Here is a 22,873-nt window from a genome sequence, read left to right on the forward strand (position 1 = left end):
TTGCCGAGATTGCGCAAGATTTCTTTGACATGTCTATGAATTTTTTTTGCAAAATGCATTTTTAGCAAATGGATATAGAAAGTGTGATAGCCAAAATTTAATGACACTATGAATTCATTGCAAACTCTGACTCTTATCTACTTGAAGCATCAAACAGCACCAATATGTTTCTTAAGAGACTATAGATTTCAGCAATTTAGAAAGTTCCAAATGATTCCCAAGTATTTTGTTTGGAGGTTTTTGTGTTTCCTAGATGTATTATGCAGTATTGTTATGAGTTAACTGTCTGAGGTGAACACACCAGTTAAGATGATTGTTTTGGAAGCAGCTGGTTGTGTGTCAAGAAGCCATCGTCATAAGCATTCATTAGAAGCTGTTGGTAATTCATTTACCAAATCCTTTTGGATTGTTTTGCCACTCTGTTGAAGTTTTTCTGATGTGATTGTTCTTATTTTAACTGCTGTTTTCTTTGTTCTGTAATCCTGGTCAAATGATATTGTTCTGTAATCTATGTCCTGGTCAAATGATAATGATGTCTATGGCTGTCGAAGGTACAAATTGCATATTTGTTTCCTTTTTCGACAGATATTTGGCACCATTTCCCACGTAAAATGCTGATATTCCTCCCTCCCTCCCCCCTAAAAAAAGCCATTTGAAAAAAGAGAGTAATTCAAATTTTTAATTTTGTAAAGTAAACCATGTTATTTGTACGTATGTAAACTTTTCTGTAGGTTATTTATTATGCCCCCCTTCGAAGAAGAGGGGGTATATTGCTTTGCTCATGTCGGTCGGTCGGTCGGTCGGTCGGTAGGTCGGTCGGTCGGTCGGTCCGTCCACCAGGTGGTTGTCGTATGATAACTCAAGAACGCTTGGGGCTAGGATTATGAAACTTCATAGGTACATTGATCATGACTCGCAGATGACCCCTATTGATTTTGAGGTCACTAGGTCAAAGGTCAAGGTCATGGTGACCCGAAATAGTAAAATGGTTTCCGGATGATAATTCAAGAACGCATACGCTTAGGATCATGAAACTTCATGGGTAGATTGATCATGACTCGCAGATGACCCCAATTGATTTTGAGGTCACTAGGTCAAAGGTCAAGGTCACGGTGACCCGAAATAGTAAAATGGTTTCCGGATGATAACTCAAGAACGCATACGCCTAGGATCATGAAACTTCATGGGTAGATTGATCATGACTCGCAGATGACCCCTATCAATTTTGAGGTCACTAGGTCAAATGTCAAGGTCACGGTGACCCGAAATAGTAAAATGGTTTCCGGATGATAACTCAAGATCGCATACGCCTAGGATCATGAAACTTCATGGGTAGATTGATCATGACTGGCAGATGACCCCTATGAATTTTGAGGTCACTAGGTCAAAGGTCAAGGTCACGGTGACCCGAAATAGTAAAATGGTTTCCGGATGATAACTCAAGAACGCATACGCCTAGGATCATGAAACTTCATGGGTAGATTGATCATGACTTGCAGATGACCCCTATTGTTTTTGAGGTCACTAGGTCAAAGGTCAAGGTCACGGTGAACTGAAATAGTAAAATGGTTTTCAGATGATAACTCAAGAACGCATACGCCTAGGATCATGAAACTTCATAGGTAGATTGATCATGACTCGCAGATGACCCCTATTGATTTTGAGGTCAGAAGGTCAAAGGTCAAGGTCACGGTGACCCGAAATAGTAAAATGATTTTCGGATGATAACTCAAGAACGCTTTTGCCTAGGATCATGACACTTCATAGGTACATTGATCGTGACTCGCAGATGACCCCTATTGATTTTCAGGTCCCTAGGTCAAAGGTCAAGGTCACAGTGACAAAAATCGTACTCGCACAATGGCTGCCACTACAATGGACAGCCCATATGGGGGGCATGCATGTTTTACAAACAGCCCTTGTTATAAATATCTCCTGTTTAATGCTGTCACACTGTCTGTCTGTTTGTGCAAATCAAATGTAATTTTTATGCCCCCTTTTGAAGAAAAGGGGCATATAGTAATCGGACTGTCCGTCCGTTTGTCTGTCTGTCTGTCTGTCTATCTGTCCGTCCGTCCGTCTGTCTTTCCGTCACACTTAGCGTTTAGGTTTCGAAACATGCTCATAACTTCTATGTCCATAACCTTCATAATTGGTATGCATGTGTATATGGACAAGGCCTTTCCATTCGCACAAAAATGTTCAACCCTCTGACCTTGACCTTAGGGTCCGCTATTAGGTTTCGAAATCTGCGTTTAAGTTTTGAAAAATGCTCATAACTTCAATGTCCCTTGAGATATAACCTTCATATTTGGTATGCATGTGTTTACGGACTAGGCATTTCCATACGCACAAAAAATTTCACCCCTGTGACCTAAACCTTGAACTTAGGGTCCGCTTTAAGGTTTCAAAATCTGCATTTATGTTTCGAAAAATGCTCATAACTTCTATGTCCCTTGAGATATAACCTTTATATTTGGTATGCATGTGTATATGTACGAGGCCTTTCCATACGCAATTTTTTTTTTACCCCTAGCTGTGACCTTGACCTTGAAAAAGGGTAAGCGTTTAGGTTTCAAAATCTGCGTTTAGGTTTCGAAAAATGCTCATAACTTCTATGTCCCTTGAGATATAACCTTCATATTTGGTATGCATGTGTATATGGACAAGGCCTTTCCATAGGCACAAAAATGTTGACCCCTGTGACCTTGAACTTAGGGTACGCGTTTAGGTTTCGAAATCTGCGTTTAGGTTTTGAAAAATGCTCATAACTTCTATGTCCCTTGAGATATAACCTTCATATTTGGTATGCATGTGTATATGGACAAAGCCTTTCCATACGCACAAAATTTTTAACTCTTGTGACCTTGACGTTAAACTTTTAGGGTCCGCGTTTAGGTTTCGAAATCTGTGTTTCGAAAAAATGCAAAAAACTTCTATTTCCCTTGAGATATAACCTTCATATTTGGTATGCATTTTTATATGGACAAGGCCTTGCCTTACGCACACAATTTTTTACCCCTGTGACCTTGACCTTGAACTTAGGGTCCGCGTTGAGGTTTCGAAATCTGCATTTAGGATTCGAAAAATGCTCATAACTTCTAAGTCCCTTGAGATATAACCTTCATATTTGGTATTCATGTGTATATGGACAAGGCCTTTCCATAAGCACACAATCTTTTACCCCTGTGACCTTTACCTTGAAGTTAGGTTCTGTGTGTAGATTTCGAAATCTGCGTTTAGGTTTCGAAAAATGCTCATAACTTCTATGTCCCTTGAGATATAACCTTCATATTTGGTATGCATGTTTATATGGACAAGGCCTTTACACACACAAATTTTGACCCCTGTGACCTTGACCTTGAACTTAGGGTCCGCGTTTAGGTTTCGAAATCTGTGTTTAGGTTTCGAAAAATGCTATAACTTCTATCAAAGCGTTTATATAGGGGGCATATGTCATCCTATGGTGACAGCTCTTGTTGTGAAGTGTACTTAATGCACATATCTATAGTGATTAAATTAAAACTCCAAATCTTTCATCACAATTAAGTTAACATGAGCAAGGGACATTTTACATCTCTATTGATCCCCACATTCCTAAGTGAAATTAGCTGTAAAAGTCATGTGTGGATAATGGTCATGTTTGCGAGAAAGTTTTAGTTGACCTTGTCTTTTACCTCATCCTTCCATGATAGCTCAGATCGCTCGAAATAAAGAGACAATCATATTTCTCCATTTACTACAATTGTCTCCGCAGCCAACCATCATAAGGTAATAAACATAATAGTGATGATGATGAATTGGTGATTCATGACCAGCTGAGTGCATGGTTCTTAATGTGCAGCTTTTAATTTTCAATCAATGTTTCTACAATTCTTTTACATTCTCATAATGTCTTTATTTTGTACATTTTTCCATTTGACTTGCTTCACCATTGTTTAAATGTGTAATGTTAGCTTTTCCCCAAAACTTTAATTGTTTTAGTCAGGAGGCTTTCACATGGACATTATAAACTTTAATAATCTTGGTGAAAAAGGAGACCACCAAGTTTAAAGGGATTTATGAGAAGTCCAGTTTTAGTGCACATATTGACAGAAAGATAATCCGGCCATTGTGCACAAAATAATAGCAATTGCCATTTTGACATCTGAATATTGGTAGACATTCCATGAAGATCTTATCAGATTTGACAGGCAAACAATGTATGTACACTGTGACTATTGGCTAGGTACTTAATTGTGCACAGCACACTTAGTTGTGCATAACATACTTGTCAAATACCAAAATAAATTGGCATGAGGATTGAAAACGTGTAAGTGTTTGAAATTATCAGAAAAAGATTATATGAAAATAGGTGCTGAACATTTTCATTGCTTGTTTGCTTGCAACTTGAAGTCCTGTTTTAACTGGGATCCAGACATAAGCCCCTCAGGACAAAACCCCCCCAATGAAAAAATGAACATTTGGACAATTGCCCCCCAGAAGAAATGACAGGTAGGATATAAGCCCCCCAGTGCTTATTTTGCATCTGGACATTTGCCCCCCAGTGCTTATTTTAGAAGTGGACCTTTGCCCCCCAGTGCCTAATTTTAAACGACATTACTCGATTGAGCAGATAATCATGTCCAATTATCACCACCTTTTATTCCTTTTGATTGATTAAATACAGAAGCCTTTAATTTTCATTAACAAGTATATGATCAAAGCCACATGTAACACCTTCAACAAGCTGATAATCCTTTTGATTGATTAATTAAAAAACAATTCAAATTCTTTAAGATATTTGTTTTACCTAAGATTAGGCAATTAAAGTGAGTTTCTGGATCTTTTTTATTTCAAATTATAATGATCCAAGTTTCTATGATTATACATTCCAAGTTTCTATGATTATATATTTATGAGATATGAAATAATACTGAATCCAAATACAGAGATATACTAGTCTAATGGAAACAACATATGATATTAGCACTGGGGGGCAAATGTCCACTCCTAAAATAAGCACTGGGGGCCAAATATCCAGATGCAAAATAAAAACTGGGGGGCTTATATCCTACCTGTTATTACTACTGGGGGGCAATTGTCCAAATGTTCATTTTTTCATTGGGGGGGTTTTGTCCTGGGGGGCTTATGTCCTACAATCGTTTTAACTTGGGGACCAACATAGCTTTGACATTTTTGCAATTGAATGTGATTATACTTTGACAGGTTTAATTACTTTAACGCATCCTCCTGTTTTTATGACCCTTGCAGCTACAGACCGCAAGGCATTATAGCCATTGGCTTGACAGTTTGTTTCTTTGTTTGTTCTTCTGTCTGTGTGAGGTTGATAACATAAATTGACTTTTTGTCTTTTAACAATAATACTTACTACAAAGATTGGGCACTTAAATGGCTGATTTATTTTAATACTATCCATCCACCCACATCACCTGACCTCATGTTGACCTTGATTTTCACCTTCTTTTGGCATTGTTTGGACGGTCAAAATTCTTTGGTGATCCAAAATGATACATCAATAACCCTTCCTACAAAGCTTTGATACTTGCACTGATGCTATCTATGAACACTCTCGATCAACACACCCACATCACATGGTCTTAGTTTGTCCTAGACTTTGACCTACTTTTGAACAGACTTATTAAAGGGGCCTTTTCACAGATTTTGGCATGTTTAGAAGTTTGTTATTATATGCTTTATATTGATAAATGTAAACATAAGATTTTAAAAGCTCCAGTAAAAAATCAAAAATAAAATTTAAAAAAGGGAAAAAAGAGTAGCCCGCAGCAGGGCTGGAACCAGTGACCACCGGAATCCTGAAGTAAAAACGCATTAGCCAACTGAGCTATCCTGCCAAGCATACATAAGATGCGTATTTTATACGTTGTTTAAGCAATCTTGGAAGTTTCACAAATTTAAACGACAACAACAGAACGCTCCAAATTATTCAATCGTTTCGCGTTGCAATGCTTTATAATTTTTTGGTTTTTAAAGCGTCAAACGATGCATATAATGGCTATATTAGACCATGGCAAATGTTCAGCAATACTGTTTCCTAACAAATATCATAACTAAACCGAAAATTTGCGAATCTGAAACAACTTTTTTCAATTTTGTCAATTTACCAAACCGTGAAAAGATCCCTTTAAGAAAGTCAAAGTTATTGACTTAACCAAATTGACTGTTTGCTTATCATCAATACTACTAACTAAAAAGCTCTTATACTTGCATTCAACACTAAGCACATTCACATCACCTTACCATATTTTACCTTGACATTCACACACTTCAATTTGGGAAGTATAGGACTTTATTGAAATTGGCCAATAAATCAATATTGTCCAGGCTTCCCCTTAGGCATTTGTATTGATGGAATGTAGCATCTTGTTGTTCTATAATATTTACATTTACTGTTTACGGTCAGTATCACTGATACACAAGTTGAAACAGCTATTGTAAATTCAATGGAATGTAACCTGACCTATATAGAATGTGTAGCAGCATGTGTCTTTTTTCATTCATCATTACATCCTTTAGACTTTATAAATAGGATTGGACCTATTTAACATAAACATAGGGATATAAAATTACAATATAATACTCCTGGCTGGAAAATGAGTTAAATACTTTAACAAATAAACACAACATTATTTGGAATGTACAGATAAAAAGTATCCATCTACATTTTCAGTGAAGGTTTTTTTGTGGTGTGGTAATAGGTTAAACTGTTTTATGTGATTTGCTTAATGTCAGTGCAGCTTGAAATTGTTTTGTTTTGGAGCCACAGTATTTGCCAAAAAGTTCCAGAAATACATTTTTTGCTAGTATTTGTCAACTGTTGTACAGAAATGTCTTTTGTAACATTTTGCTGTGAGGATTTTTGAAAGTCTTAGAAAAAAGTTATGTTTCTAGTCAATCTTATTTCTTAAAGATGTCTTTTAATGTATTCATCATTTAAAACTAAAAGAGTTCAATATTAGTCAATACTCATCCTTGAATGGCGTTATGTCTACAGTTGATAACATTTATAATGCTCTTCAAATGGGCAACATATTACGTTACGGAAAATATATGTCCTCTAAAGATGAGTGTGTTCTGTGAGAATTTTTATTCCCCCGGTAGGGTGGCATATAGCAGTTGAACTGTCCGTCATTCAGTATGTCAGTATGTCAGTCTGTCCGTCCGAAAAAACTTTAACATTGGCCAAAACTTTTTAAATATTGAAGATAGCACCTTGATATTTGGCATCTGTGTATCTCATGGAGCTGCACGTTTTGAGTCGTAAAATTTCAAGGTTTACATCATCCTTTAAGGCCTAGGGTCGAAAAAACAAAGTCAAGGGAAGTAATAAGCTTTAAATGGACATAGTTAATTAAATATCTGACCTTTCCACGTATATATTTTTGTTAAATAAATCAAAGCGGCGCAGTAGGCGGCATTGTGTTTCTGACAAACACATTGTGGTAAAAGGTCAATGTCATCCTTTACGGTCTATGGTAAAAAATACAGATTTTAGGGAAGTAATAAGCTTTAAAAAGGGAGAAAATTATTTAATATTGAACATAGCCCCTTTATATATTTGGCATGCATGTGTATCTCATGGAGCTGCACATTTTGAGTGGGGAATCTGCAGTCACGGTAGTGGCTTTTAATTATTTGCTACTAAAAATAGAGATTTGTTACAGACAATTATTTTCAAGGGAAGTAATTTATATTATTATAAATCTCATATTATACATTTCCTTACCAAGAATTGAAGTTCTTTTAACAGTTATATACTGTACAGATTTATTATTTTGATTATTTATTAACCAAATGATTGATTTTTCAAAGTTTTTTTTTTTAAATGATATAATTATAATTTCTTTGATGACTAATGTCCATAGATACATGATCAACTCTGGCTATGATCTCTTTTAAACCACAGGCCTTGGTTGTCAGTGATGTCTGACATGGTCAGACCCTCCCCCCCAGTTGGATTGGACAAAATTCAAGGGAAGTAATAACCTTTAAAGGGAGATGATTTTTATACCTGCCAAATGATAAATAGAAATTTTATTTCAATATTGCGGCGCAGTAGGGGGAATTGGGTTACTGACAAACACATCTCTTGTTACTCCTAGAGTTATATAAGCTTTTTTATTCACACTAACATTTCCGGAAGGTTTTCTGTGTGTTTTTTATTTTCAGGGATTACCTTTGACCATATGATTTATGTGAGCGTTCTGTTCCTATAATTTCAGGTGGAACATGGGTTTTCGAGTTCCAAGTGAAGTTTTACCCACCAGACCCTATGTCCTTGAAAGAAGACATCACACGATACCAGCTGTGCCTCCAAGTTCGAGTTGACATCTTCAACGGCAGGTAAGCGGATGCCAGCAGCTCTTACCTGGGCTCAGTTTTTCATTAGCACAAAAGATGTATCTGAACTTGAGTTCTTTACATAACTTATAGTTGTATACCTAAGTGAGGATTTCAGACTAAATTCGAGTGGGTGTCAACATTTTTCTTTGGGAGGTAGGTCAAAACAACAGATAATAACCAAGACTGTTGGCCTAGTTTTCACTAATTATGTACAGGGATTCTCTAAGTTGTATGTAAGTTAAATTTCAAACAGCTTTTAAAGGTGCTGTTAAGTGAACATTTAAGATATATTTGTCCAAAAGTCGGTCAATTGATCAATTATACATGAGTTTCTTACTCATTTGCTCTGCTTGATTCATACATACAAAATGTAACCCCTGTATCGTACATGTAGCTATATTGTTCTAATATATTTGAGCCATTCATAAAGAAGTGATAACTGTTTTAAAAAACATCGCTTTAAGTAATGTTTTTGTGCTAGTGTACAAAGAGAGACAATGCCACCTGTTGCAGGTTGCCATGCTCATTTGCCACATACGCCCTGTTGGGATCATACACTGTCCAGTCCATGATTGGAGACTATAGCTTGAAAGACTGCGGGCCAGGACTCGGATACTTGAACGATTTCGATTTTGCGCCCAATCAAAATCAGGAACTGCTGGAGAAAATCTATGAGCTGCATGAATCTCACAAGTGAGTTTTGATAGTTTTACTGTGTTGTCCGTTGTGTGGTTTTGTATGTTAAGTTTTATATATTGGATCAACAGCGTTGGTAACATAGTCTTTGTTGTGGCAGAGCGTTTACAGAACAGTTTCTGTATTTGACAGAATAGGCTCAATATGTTGCAAATAGCTTCTTCTAAATGGACAAGTACATGTAAGCCAATATTTTGCCACCCAGGTTGATATTTTTAGATAAGGAGTCTTTGATTACTTTTGAAGTCAGAAGTGTAGTGTCTATGTATATTAAGTGTTATGGAAAACCTAAGTGGAAGCCTTGAACTAGTATATGTAATTATGTACTTATATACTCTGAATGTTTAATTAAAGATAACTTATTCCTTTTCTGCTCAGAAGCAAAGTGTTAATTGCTTTAATCAACCAGCATAAAAGCTGAACAGCCTGTGACTAACTGGCAGTTTCTTGAGGTTTATGCTGTTTGCTTCCCATCATTAGCTCAGGGTTGGAAATGAAGACTTGTAAACTTGAATTGAGTAAGAAAGATCTTAAATTTAGTTTGGTTTAATAAGGGATTTCATATGCATCAAAGTACGCATCTGGTTGGTAATGGGTTAATCAAGTAATGCTCAGTGTTGTGGATGATTTCAGGGGCCAGTCTGGTTAATCAAGTAATGCTCAGTGTTGTTGATGATTTCAGGGGCCAGTCTGCAGTAGTGGCTGAGGCCCATTTCCTTGAGAACGCCAAGAAGCTGGCAATGTATGGAGTGGACATGCATGATGTCAAGGTAATAGACATGACATGTGGGCACCAGTTTTTAGCTTGCCTATTTTCGGAGAAAACTCGAGGTGTTGTCATAGCCAGCTCGTGGTGTCGTCTGCCGTCCGCGCAGTGCTAAAACCTTTACATTGGCTCTAAAATCAAAGTGCCTCCACCTACAACTTTAAAACTTCATATGTAGCTGCACCTTGATGAGTTCTACATGCCACACCAATTTTTGGGTCAGTAGGTCAAAGGTCAAGGTCACTGTGACCAAAAAAAACAACCCAAAATACCAACCTCTTCTTCTGACAATCTTTCATTTATTCAAATGGCACCCGCTATGTGGTGCTCTTGTTCAAAATTGAGATTAAAGGGCATATCAGGCCCCAGATGTTCAAGATGAAGATAAAAGAAAACTTCATATGTAGCTGCACCTTGATGAGTTCTACATGCCACACCCATTTTTGGGTCAGTAGGTCAAAGGTCAAGGTCACTGTGACCAAAAAAAACAACCCAAAATACCAACCTCTTCTTCTGACAATCTTTCATTTATTCAAATGGCACCCGCTATGTGGTGCTCTTGTTCAAAATTGAGATTAAAGGGCATATCAGGCCCCAGATGTTCAAGATGAAGATAAAAGAATATGAACCTCTCTCTGTGAAAAGGGGGCTTAAAGCCCAACAAACAAACAAATATTACCGTAATTACTCTATGTTTTCGGACACTTAAATTTTTTTTTTTTTCGTGTCCGAAAACTTAGATACGAAAAATATTCACTAAATACGGGTGTCCGAAAACTTAGAGTCGAAAATTGAATTGTCCGAAAATAGCGTAAATTGTATCAACGACTACCGGTAATAGCACGCGCTTGTAAAATGTCATGCCGTTATTGTATAAATTACAGTTATATATGTTTGCACTGCATTTTAAATAATTTTAAATGCTTAATTTATTTGACAGAAAACTACTACAAGGTTGTACTTTGACCAACGAGTTCAAATATGAGCATGTGATGTACCGATACTCGCTAGTATGAACCTGTAATTAACACAATAAAAAAAGCAAACTATGAATTCTTTGTTTGTTCATTTCCGATAGTTGTTGTCTAACACCTTCCATTGTTCGTAAAACTTGCAATAGGGTGCATCACACTTTGAAGCGTTTAGTATTTGTCACAGTTATTTTACTAAGAAGAGGTAGTACCATTGCGGTAGATATTTGAACTGTTAATTGGCACTACCCCTGGTAATTGTCATAACGCTTATGCTATCGGGCGAAACCATTGTTTAATACCGGTTTACAAGGTTATTTACCCAATAACACAAATGTTATGGTCCGTTGCCCTCAGGCATGCACCTGTCATGTTTTATGATGTTAATCTGGTTGTAAAACCCCATGATCGAAGAGTCATTAGATATCGAAAACAGGACCGAAATTTGGTAAAATAGTGCTGTAAAATATACTGTCCAAAAACTAAGAGACATTAATTATGGACGAAAACTCGTGTGTCCGAAAATTAAGAGTCACGAAAAATAATTATTTTTGCTAAAAAAGGGGGTGTCCGAAAACATAGAGTAATTACGGTAACCATGGTTAACTTTAATCAGTGGTCATTAAAAAAAACAGCTGGGTCAAGCTGGATTTATTGATTATATTATGTGACCAAATTTTTTGCCTCACATTGTTTTCATTCACAGACGTGGACCATAATGCATCAATGGAAAAAAGAGATGTTATAATTGACAAATTAATGGATTACTGAATTTCTCCTATACCATATTACAATTCTTTTTAGGCAGGCTGTTCAGCTAGTTGGTAGCTGCATATAAAAACTTTTCTTAACCTTAGACAAGTTGGGTTGGAAAAGTAATAATATCAATTGTTCTAAATCAAATCATTGTAATTTATTGCTTGGGCAATAAAAAACACATAATGTATATACGTAATCAATGAATCAATTTGGATGCTGTTTTGCACTTAGCCATACAAATGATTTATGCTACACAATTAAGTGTCATTCAATATCTGGTTAGCCGGATTTTTTTCGAAAAAATCTCGGCTTATAGATTGATGTTGTCGGGCGGGCGGGGGGGCGGGCGGGCGGGCGGGGTGGCGGCGTGCTCGAAAATGTTAAAGTTCTTATTTCATGGTATAACTTTGGTATGCTTGGACCTAGAGTCTTCAAACTTGACATGAAGGTTGGCCAGGATTAACAGATGACCACTGGTCATTTCAAGGTCATTCATTTGAAGGTCAAGGTCACTGTGACCTTCAATATAAAAAATGTTAAAGTTCTTATAACTTTGGTATGCTTGGACCTAGAGTCTTGAAACTTGACATGAAGGTTGGCCATAACTAGTTAGTAACCACTGGTCATTTCAAGGTCATTCATTTGAAGGTCAAGGTCACTGTGACCTTGAATGTAAAAATGTTAAAGTTCTTATTTCATGGTATAACTTTGGTATGCTTGGACCTAGAGTCTTCAAACTTGACATGAAGGTTGGCCAGGATTAACAGATGACCACTGGTCATTTCAAGGTCATTCATTTGAAGGTGAAGGTCACTGTGACCTTCAATATAAAAATGTTAAAGTTGTTATAACTTTGGTATGCTTGGACCTAGAGTCTTGAAACTTGACATGAAGGTTGGCCAGAACTAGTAAGTAACCACTGGACATTTCAAGGTCATTCATTTGAAGGTCAAGGTCACTGTGACCTTGAATGTAAAAATGTTAAAGTTCTTATTTCATGTTATAACTTTGGTATGCTTGTACCTAGAGTCTTCAAACTTGAAATAAAGATTGGCCAGTACTAGAAGATGACCACTGGTCATTTCAATGTCATTCATTTGAAGGTCAAGGTCACTGTGACCTTAAATGTTAAAATGTTAAAATTGTTATAACTTTGGTATGCTTGGACATAGAGTCTTCAAACTTGACATGAAGGTTTGCAAGCACACTTAGATGACCACTGGTCATTTCAAGGTCATTCATTCTAAGGTCAAGGTCACTGTGACCTTGAATGTAAAAATGTTAAAGTTCTTATAACTGGTGTGATAGAAACCTTTTGGAGTGATCATAAGGCTGTCTGGATTTCTGTGTAGGTATGTGAAAGCAAAACAATAAATAGTATTATTTCATCTAAGTTTATTTTCTTACATTTGATAATGAAATTGATGGAAACTTCAAACAATATCTTACTAATTTGCTAATAAAAAAATTGAGATCAAACTTTCCTAATTGTCAATTCATGTTCATATTTGTGACCTTAAATGTTATTGTTGTTCATGTATATGCATGCATTCAAAACATAACACAAGGTTTGCTCATGCCTTGAAAAGTACTTACATTTCATTTTGACCTTTGAACAATATTTCAGTAATTTAAGTATTGCATTGACAAAAACACGAAAGGTACTTTCCTGTCATTTAAATCAAAAATCCGGCTTCAATGCGGTCATCTCCGACCGCGGAACTCTTGTCTACTACATGGGCTTCCATATTTATATGAGCTTAGCCCTTTGAAAAAGGGCTTTTATGCATGTGCTTAACTCTTTCAGTGCGGGAACCGAATTTTGAAGGCCTGTGCAAACAGTTTGGATCCAGATGAGACGCCACAGAACGTGGCGTCTCATCAGGATCCAAACTGTTTGCTATTCTGATAGTATTCATTGAAAAAAATCGAAGAAAATGCTAATTTTAGAAATTTAGCAGACAACATTTTAGCAGACAACAAATTTCCCAGCATGCAAAGGGTTAAAATGTCATCCAAGATAAGCCTGTTCAAAACTGGAACGACACTTTACAACTATGCATTAAACCCCCTTTTCACAGAGCATGGCTCATTTCTATTTTTTCAGGACCCAGAAAACAAGCGTTTGTCTCTGGGCATCTGTGCCACTGGTATCCTTGTGTACAGAGACAGGCTAAGGATAGACCGCTTTGTGTGGCCGAAAATACTGAAATTGTCATACAAGCGAAATACGTTCTACATCAAGCTTCGTCCGTCTGAGGTAGGGCTCTTGTTTGGTATGACTGTTGTGTGAAATCGGAACTTGGTATTGTCTTTTCGGGGGCTGTCTGTTGTGGACCTCACTTGGGGGCTGTCTGTTGTGGACCTCACTGTTGATTGACCTAAACCTGTTGTTCATGAGCTGTCAAACGAAGGAGTGTGGCTCAATAACTGATTCACCATCAAACTGAATGAAAGATAAACATTGTTGTGAATTTGTATTATCGGAAGCCAAACTGAAGCTTTCGAGTTATCGGTTTAAAGTGAAACTGTTTAAAAACTGGTTGTATTAGTATTTATCAATTGTTTCAAGATTTTGATATAAACTTAAATTAGAATATTTGAACCACTGTTTTTGTTGATTTTGTTTACCAGTTAAAATTAAATGTAAGTCCAATGCAAATTTTCATCAGCATCTTTGGTTATATTTAGTACCTAATATGAAATTACCATGTCTAAAAATTGTGTTATTTAGTTAGGTATTTAGCAGTTTGCAATGCCATTAAATGTTGCTGTCCCTTCCAGTTTGATCCACATGAGAAGACAGTCAGCTTTCTTATCGACAATCACAAGCTCGCCAAGAGGCTGTGGAAAATCTGTGTGGAACACCATGCCTTCTTCCGACTGAAGACTGCTGACGCTCCCGACAATGACACCCTTTTCCCGAGGTTCAACACGAGGTTCCGCTATTCGGGTCGCACTGCCGTCCAGGCGCGAAAAGCCGCGGAAATGGTTGACAGAGAGGAGCCCCCTGTGGAGCGCACTGCAGAGAGACGTCGTTCTGGGAGAGATGGGGAAAATGATTATGATGGTGAGTGTGGTGTATTGTTAACCAATTGTGATAAAATACGGGAGATAAATGTCAGTGGATATAAAAAACCTTCTAAAGGTAATACATTATTTACCAGTTTTAAGGGGACAACAAAAAAATCAATCGGGCGTTGTTAGTTTTGACCCCTAAGCCAGTCACATTTACTTTTTTAGCCACAAAAATGCATTTTTATAAAAAATGAAATTCATTCATGAGTTTTAACTTCCTAAGGCCTCTTTATACACTCTCTTGAAACTGTAACCTTTTTCATAAACTGCATAAGTATTTATAATGCTTCAAGTATGTTTTACAAACTGCATTAATATTTATTATTGTTGAAGTATGTTTTACAAATTACATTAATATTTATCATTGTTAACCAGGTTTTCCGAAGGAAAAAACTGGTTATTAGATTGGCGAATGCGGGCGGGCTGGCTGGCTGGCTGGCTGGCTGGCTGGCTGGCTGGCTGGCTGGCTGGCGGGCTGGCGGGCTGGCTGGCGGGCGGAACAAGCTTGTCCGGGCCATAACTATGTCGTTCATTGTCAGATTTTAAAATCATTTGGCACATTTGTTCACCATCATTGGACGGTGTGTCGCGCGAAATAATTACGTCGATATCTCCAAGGTCAAGGTCACACTTTGAGTTCAAAGGTCAAAAATGGCCATAAATGAGCTTGTCCTGGCCATAACTATGTCATTCATTGTGAGATTTTAAAATCATTTGGCACATTTGTTCACCATCATGGGACGGTGTGTCGCACGAAAGAATCTCCAAGGTCAAGGTCACACTTTGAGTTCAAAGGTAAAAAATGGCCATAAATGAGCTTGTCCTGGCCATAACTATGTCATTCATTGTGAGATTTTAAAATCATTTGGCACATTTGTTCACCATCATGGGACGGTGTGTCGCACGAAAGAATCACGTCAATATCTCAAATGTCAAGGTCGCCACGACTAAAAATAGATTTTTTTTAAAAACATACTTAAAAAGGGGTTAATTTTGTTTGTTCTTTTCAAAAGTTCAGTTTGAGTTTTCTCCCTTTATCAGATTTTTTTTTCACAATGAAAACCTGGTTTTGTGACAATTTTGTCCCTTGTTAAAGTATGTTTTACATACTGAATAAGTAATTATTATTGTTTTAGTATGTTTAAAAAACTGCATACGTATTAATAATTTTTGAAAGTATTTTTTATAAACTGCATACATATTAATAATTGTTAATGTGTGTATTACAAAAGAGAAGAGATACGCCCCTGACGAGAGTGACAGACATGGTCTGAATGCGGGCGACCTCAATGCCACCTTGGAACGTGATGCACGTTTTGCCGGACTAAACAGCAAGGTCCAAAGGTCACCAGAGGAAGAAAAGAAGGTATGTGGCATTGGTGTTCTTTGTAGTCTTAAGTATTTATGGCCAAGTGAATTTATGTCGCATTGTAACACATCAGAGATAAATGTCCCTAGATTTATCTAAATTTGGCTTCCTTTGTAGCTTAATTTACTTTTTATACGCCCGTATAAAATACGGGACGTATTATGTGAAACCCCTTGGCGGGCGGGCGGCGGGCGGCGGGCGGAAGGCATCACTTTGTCCGGACTCTAATTCAAATTGTATTCATCCGATCTTCACCAAACTTGGTCAGCAGTTGCATCTAGTTGATATCTAGGCCAAGTTCGAATATGGGTCATGCCGGGTCAAAAACTAGGTCATAGGGTCAATAAGTGCATTTTCAAAGGGGCCACTTTGTCCGGACTCTATTTCAAATTGTATTCATCCGATCTTCACCAAACTTGGTCAGCAGTTGCATCTAGTTGATATATAGGCCAAGTTCGAATATGGGTCATGCCGGGTCAAAAACTAGGTCATAGGGTCAATTAGTGCATTTTCAACGGCGCCACTTTGTCCGGACTCTAATTCAAATTGTATTCATCCGATCTTCACCAAACTTGGTCAGTAGTTGCATCTAGTTGATATCTAGGTCAAGTCCGAATATGGGTCATGCTGGGTCAAAAACTAGGTCAAAGGGTCAATTAGTGCATTTTACTTTGTCCGGACTCTAATTCAAATTGTATAAATCTTATCTTCACCAAACTTGGTCAGTAGTTGCATCTAGTTGATATCTAGGCCAAGTTCGAATATGGGTCATGCCAGGTAAAAAACTAGGTCATAGGGTCAATTAGTCCATTTTCAACAGCGCCACTTTGTCCGGACTCTTATTCAAATTGTATTCATCCGATCTTTACCAAACTTGGTCAGTAGTTGCATCTAGTTGATATCTAGGTCAAGTTCGAATATGGGTCATGTCGGGTCAAGAACTAGGTCATAGGGTCAATTAGTGCATTTTCAACGGCGCCACTTTGTCCGGACTCTAATTCAAATTGTATTCATCCGAAACTTTTAAACAACTTTTTATCCTGCGTCAAAGTGGTATGGGGGTATAAGTCACATTCAGTGACAAAGCTCTAGTTCAAGTTGAATTCACCAAACTTGGTCAGAGGTAGTATATAGATTATATATCAGTCAGGTCTGATTGGAGACATGCAACCGATTAACACATGCAATATTTTTATGATTATCAATTTAATACACCTCATTTACATTTATCATCCGCTGAATACTTATCAAACTTTATAGCAATAAAAACCGCTATAAGCATCTTATAAAGGTGAATTACAGACAGCCTTGGTATTCATGCTGATATAAAATGTAAAAGCAAACAGTATTTAAACATTCAAACCAAATATTTATTTCAGTTTTTAGGGAACTAATTTCAAGATAAGTAATATCAGTACAGGAAATACTGCCATTCTATACCTATGTAGGTCTAAACAATTATGATTTAAATATTGTGTTTTAGAGAACAAATGAGACTAAGTGTACACTTATTGATATCAATGCATATATATGAATATATCAGTTATATAAGTTGTTGTTGTTTTTTTTGCTTATTTCCAAAACAAATACATCAATCATCAGTGTATCATCTCCAATGGCACACGAATCGGGCGTATATTGCTCCGTCATGCGGCGCTCTTGTTATATTATCAATGTTCATGCAAAGTTCACAAAATGTCATGATTTAATTTTTTTCAGTATTGCATTTAACCAAAGCCTGCCTGCTGAATTTGATAAATAGTACCTTTTTATTCAGTTTGACCCCCTTAGCTGACCTAGGAATTGGTGTGTCTTACCCAAGACACATTGGTCATCCTTAGTCATTTGCCCTTGAACAAAGTGTTTGTTAACTCTTTTCTGCTTAAAAGTAAAGTAGAAATGGCTATATGCAAACAGCATATAAAACCAGAAGAGTGTGCAAGTCAGGTTTTAACCCTTTGCATGCTGAGGAAATTTATCGTCTGCTAAAATGTCGTCTGCAGAATTTCTAAAATTAGCATTTTCTTCGATTTTTTTCAAAGAATACTATCAGAATAGCAAACAGTTTGGATCCTGATGAGACGCCATGTTCTGTGGCGTCTCATCTGGATCCAAACTGTTTGCAAAGGTCTTTGAAATTCGGTTCCCGCACTGAAAGGTTTAATCTGTTAGCTGCTCATCAGTACTTTAGGGTTGGAAATGGAGCCTTCAAAACTTGAATATATGAAGAAAGGTCTTTTATTAAATGTGAATGTGAGTGGTGAAGGGTTGAAAGCATTTAGATCTTGCTAAGTGTGGCGAAAATAACATGCTTCTATATTTCAGCTGCGCGAGGACTATATGCGTCTGCTGCAGGACACCCCGTCCATCACGTCGCGGTCCAACTACCCGGAGTCCCGAGGGGACATCGAGAGTGACCCACGGTTCCTGGCGGTGGGAGACGAGGGGCTGAGAAAGAAATGGTTCGAGGAATATGTAGAAGATTTGGTATGTTTGATGGGTTTTGTTTGGTTTATGTGTTTTAACTTTTCTTATAGGAGATTTGGTTGTGTTTGATATTTTATTCACATTTTTCAATAGGAGATTTGGTATGTTATTAGGATTTTGATATTTGGTGTGTTGTAGAGATTTGGGAAACTTGATTTTTTGAAAAGTCAATATTATTAAATACGATACCCTTTACATGAATTATAAATATTTTTTAATATGCCTGTAAAGGGGAAATCAGAATTAAATTGCAGTATTCATCTAAGCAGTATTAGAGTCAAATCCAATGTTTAAACTTTTGTTGAAAATAAACATGTGTACAAATAATAATGACTCCTTGACTCAAACTCCTGCTCATATTTGATATAATTAAGGAATTTTAAAGAGAAATTTTTGCCAAGATATTAATTTGTTGCCAAATTAATTATTTGAATGTAACAATTATTTAAAAAATTCAATGTAGATTTTTAAGAATATGGATAAAGAAATTGTTAAAGAAATTGTTTTATATATTTATGAATGTGGCATTTCAGAAACGTCAAGACTTTATGCAATTACTGCAAGACACTCCATGGGTGCATAGCCAGTCATCGTGGCCAGATGCGCGGGAAGATCTCAAGTCAGACCCACGATTCCTTGCAGTGGGAGACGATGCCCTCCGTGAGAAGTGGTTTAACGAGTTTAAACAAAATATGGTAAGAATGGGAATAAATTCATCGGGATGTAGCCAGGCTGGCTGAATGAGTTCAGCTTGCTAGCTCAGTTGGTAGAGCCTTGGACTAAATTCCATGGATTATGGCTTTGAGTAACAGCAGGGCCATGTAAATTATGTGTTGATTGGTAATATATTAATTTTCCCTGCCAAAGGCAGGGGGATATAGAAATGGCGTTGTCTGTGGGTCCGTCCATCCGTCCGTCTGTTACAAAATAATTAATGGCAGGAAAAATCACTTTAACGAATTTGCTTGTTTATTTTTCCATACTCCCACAACCTCTGTTTTAAGTAGAGCAATTGTGCAGGCATAACGGTACATATGTGCACTTAGTAACGGTAAACCAGATTGCCTAGGAGAAGTGTGAGATGGGTAACTGACTGCTGTTTTATGACTCAAATGCTGTTCAACACAGTGGAAAGTCCAAACAATCAAAACATGTAGGATGAGGAGACATGTTTATCAGTTACCCCCCAATGTGATTTCATAGGAAAGCTTATTGTTAATGCCTACATAAGAGTCCTGCTCTTCACTTTATTATGGAACCTTATACATACCATATACACGAGGCACATATTTTTGTCAATAGGCTATTCTGAAATATCTTTAATTTTACACACATTGTACTTAACTCTATATATTACTGCTGTTTAATTTCAGAAAAAGAATAAAGCTGAAGACAAACAGCGTAAAAAGGCGGACGACAAACGACAGAAAGACAAAGAGGCAGAGAGAAAGCGGTTAGAAAAGGAAAGAAAAGTTGTGAGTATAATATATTGGTGGTTTATTGGTCCTTCATTAAGTTATTTTCTCCATGCACCATTCTTTTACATGGGCTGCTTAAGCAAGCTTACTTGAATGATCTACTAAAACTAGGATTGCTTGTTTTGTCCCTTTAACAGCAGCATAAGCATGTGCTGGGATAGGGTATCAAATTTCTTTCCATGGCAATTCTCCTCCACCTCTGATTCAAGTAGGGCAGTTGACATATACTGGCAGAAGTGTTTGCAATCTGATTATCAGTGTAGGTATACCAGCTATAACCATGAAATGTTGTGAGTTGGTAAACTGATCACTGTGGAATGACTAAAAGAATTTTGAAAACAGCGACAAAACAAACTAAATGCACAATCAATACAACTAAAAATGCATTGAGGGTCACAAAATCCTGATTGCAATGTGCAAATGGTTATGAAGTTCGGCTAAACCATGAAATATGAGAAGGAACCTGACCTTAAAAAAATTACTGAAATATGATACTCCTTGTTTGGTTACTAAAGATTGGCTTGATAACCATTTAAGATTGGCTGGGTTACCTCTTAAGAATGGCTTAGTAACCTCTTGAGATTGGCTGGATAACTTATTAAGAATGGCTGGGCAACCATTTAAGATTGGCTGGGTAACTCCTTCAAATTGACTGGGTTACCTGTTAAGAATGGCTTGGTAACTCTTCAGATTGGGTGAGTAACCTGTTAAGATTATCTGGGTAACCAATTAAGATTGACTGGGTAACCTCATAAGATTCGTTGGATAACCTTTTCAGAGTGGCTGGGGACCATTTTAAGAATGACTGGGTAATCTACTAAGATTGAATGGGTAACCTCTCAAAAATGGCTGAGTAACTTCAGATTGTCTGGCTATACTATACAGAATGGCTTGGTAACCTATTAAGATTGGCTAGGAAATCTCTTAAAAATGGCTGGGCAACTCTGGGTGACCCTTTAAAATTAGCTGGGTGACCTATTAAGATTAGCTTGGTCACCACATGAGATATATGGTGAAAAAAATGACAATATGAACATTCTTAAATTCTCAACTAAAATGTAGTATTCAGACATGTAATTTTTTGTCTGATTTCTTTGATTGCAGGGAAAGGGAGTCGTAGATCCGGAAGTAGAAGAGCAAGTATGTATTTAATCATATTTTTAGATACTATATACAATATTATTAATCACTTAATGTTTCCATGTTATGAGATGTCCTCTTTCTATGTTCTACTGTTATGTAGTGATATTTATTATAACAGGGAAGGGTTGATTTAAATTGTTCCAGTTTTGTTATTTGCTGAAACTGGTTACACCAAATTTGTCTCTTAACTTTCTATAATTGGTCACAACATTTACTCTTGACACATTTGTGTTCTTTTCTATTTTAAAAGCTTGACTGTGTTGTACAGTATTTATCAGAGATTTTCTAAGTGTTAATTTTAAAATTGCACTATGTGATGACATAACAGTCGGTTGTTATTAAAGACCACAGACAATAAGTATATTTTGATCATGTTCATATGATAATTGACCACTGTCATGTCAACCTGTCTGTTCCGATTGTGGACTTCTTAATTGGTTGTTAAAAATAGAAGATAAGAGGAATCGAAGCAACATACATCTACTAAGGGGATGATCCGCATCAAATCAGCCTGTGGCATGGTTTCCATATGATGAAACTATGGATATCTTCTAAATAAAAATGTTTGTACATATTCAATAACAAATACACACATTGTGCTGTTTAAACCATAAGTAGAAGCATTTAACTTTATTAACCCTTTCAGTGCGGGAACCGAATTTTGAAGGCCTTTGCAAACAGTTTGGATCCAGATGAGACGCCACAGAACGTGGCGTCTCATCAGGATCCAAACTGTTTGCTATTCTGATAGTATTCTTTGAAAAAAATCGAAGAAAATGCTAATTTTAGAAATTCAGCAGACGACATTTTAGCAGAAGCCAAATTTCCCAGCATGCAAAGGGTTAACAATTATTTGGCACATCAATCAAACATTGTAAAAAATTTGGTCTTAATTTCTTCCCTAAATTTTTGCAGCAGGGGCTTGGTTATGTCAGATTTTATGCTTAATATTTGTTGCAATTCTTCTTTAAGAAATGAAATACATCTATAAATCTTTCTACTGTACACTTTGCAGTTTCCATACCCAGTTTGTTTGCAGAATGGTAAAATCTCAATAAAATAGTCCACATTTTGATGCTATTTGTCAGCCAAATAGTGACTTCTATGGAGTAAAAAAGTGTATTTTAAATAGAGCCAAGTCACACCTTACATTGTGTAAATTAGTCTGTTCATTACATGAAATAAATCTTGCTCAAATTCTTAACAGCCAATTGAACTAACAGTCTATAAAATTAAGATTTTCAAAAACAACACAACTGCGACAAACATACAATTTGAAAATTATTCCAGCATAAGTGTGGTTGTAGAATACCACCTAGACATTTTAATATTTAATGCAAATGAATAATTTCATCTCAGTTGAAAAAGGTTCTTTGGTTTATTTGACTGTTAAGTGTATGAGAAGAAATATGCCCCAGGCCTGTTAAGTGTATGAGAAGAAATATGCCCCAGGCCTTGTAGGAAAGTTCACACTCTCACTGACTTTACTAGAAAGAGAAAGTGACTACTCCTGAAAAGGAGAAACGCTCAAGCGGAATTTTCTCCATGTTCGGACGCCGTTCTGGAAGGGACAAAGCTCACGAGCCGAAACCCCATAAAGCATACGAGGACGCCGACGACCCAGAGCTAAAGGTTGCCACAGAAACCCTAGCTTTTCAATAGCTTGCTTTTTATATACAATTACTTAGCTTGATTTTTACCACCATGCCGTGAGTGAATTCCTGTTTGCATGAATAAAAAAAAATTAAATTTGGAAGCCTAC

At 36.8% G+C, this 22,873-nt stretch overlaps 1 protein-coding gene and 1 long non-coding RNA gene across 9 annotated transcripts in view; both read left to right on the forward strand.

The window, feature by feature from the left end:
• The window catches only part of LOC127842047 (band 4.1-like protein 3), an 86,600-nt gene that overhangs the window by 38,236 nt on the left and 25,491 nt on the right, over nt 1–22,873 (forward strand). For 7 of the 8 annotated variants that reach the window (XM_052371369.1, XM_052371368.1, XM_052371367.1 and 4 more), the window contains exons 5-15: nt 8,244–8,364; nt 8,878–9,057; nt 9,743–9,830; nt 13,664–13,816; nt 14,341–14,626; nt 15,867–16,000; nt 18,329–18,490; nt 19,024–19,185; nt 19,864–19,965; nt 21,073–21,108; nt 22,603–22,743. In XM_052371369.1, coding sequence (XP_052227329.1) covers nt 8,244–8,364; nt 8,878–9,057; nt 9,743–9,830; nt 13,664–13,816; nt 14,341–14,626; nt 15,867–16,000; nt 18,329–18,490; nt 19,024–19,185; nt 19,864–19,965; nt 21,073–21,108; nt 22,603–22,743 — 1,565 coding nt within the window. The remainder of the gene's footprint in view (nt 1–8,243; nt 8,365–8,877; nt 9,058–9,742; nt 9,831–13,663; nt 13,817–14,340; nt 14,627–15,866; nt 16,001–18,328; nt 18,491–19,023; nt 19,186–19,863; nt 19,966–21,072; nt 21,109–22,602; nt 22,744–22,873) is intronic. The other variant, XM_052371374.1, reaches the window with a different exon arrangement.
• Nucleotides 11,932–13,039, forward strand: LOC127842068 (uncharacterized). The gene is made up of 2 exons (XR_008031476.1): nt 11,932–12,510; nt 12,909–13,039. It is a non-coding gene; the product is annotated as an uncharacterized LOC127842068 (long non-coding RNA).

This window comes from Dreissena polymorpha, chromosome 8 (genome assembly GCF_020536995.1).
Source record: "Dreissena polymorpha isolate Duluth1 chromosome 8, UMN_Dpol_1.0, whole genome shotgun sequence".
Classification (NCBI taxonomy): Eukaryota; Metazoa; Mollusca; class Bivalvia; order Myida; family Dreissenidae; genus Dreissena; species Dreissena polymorpha.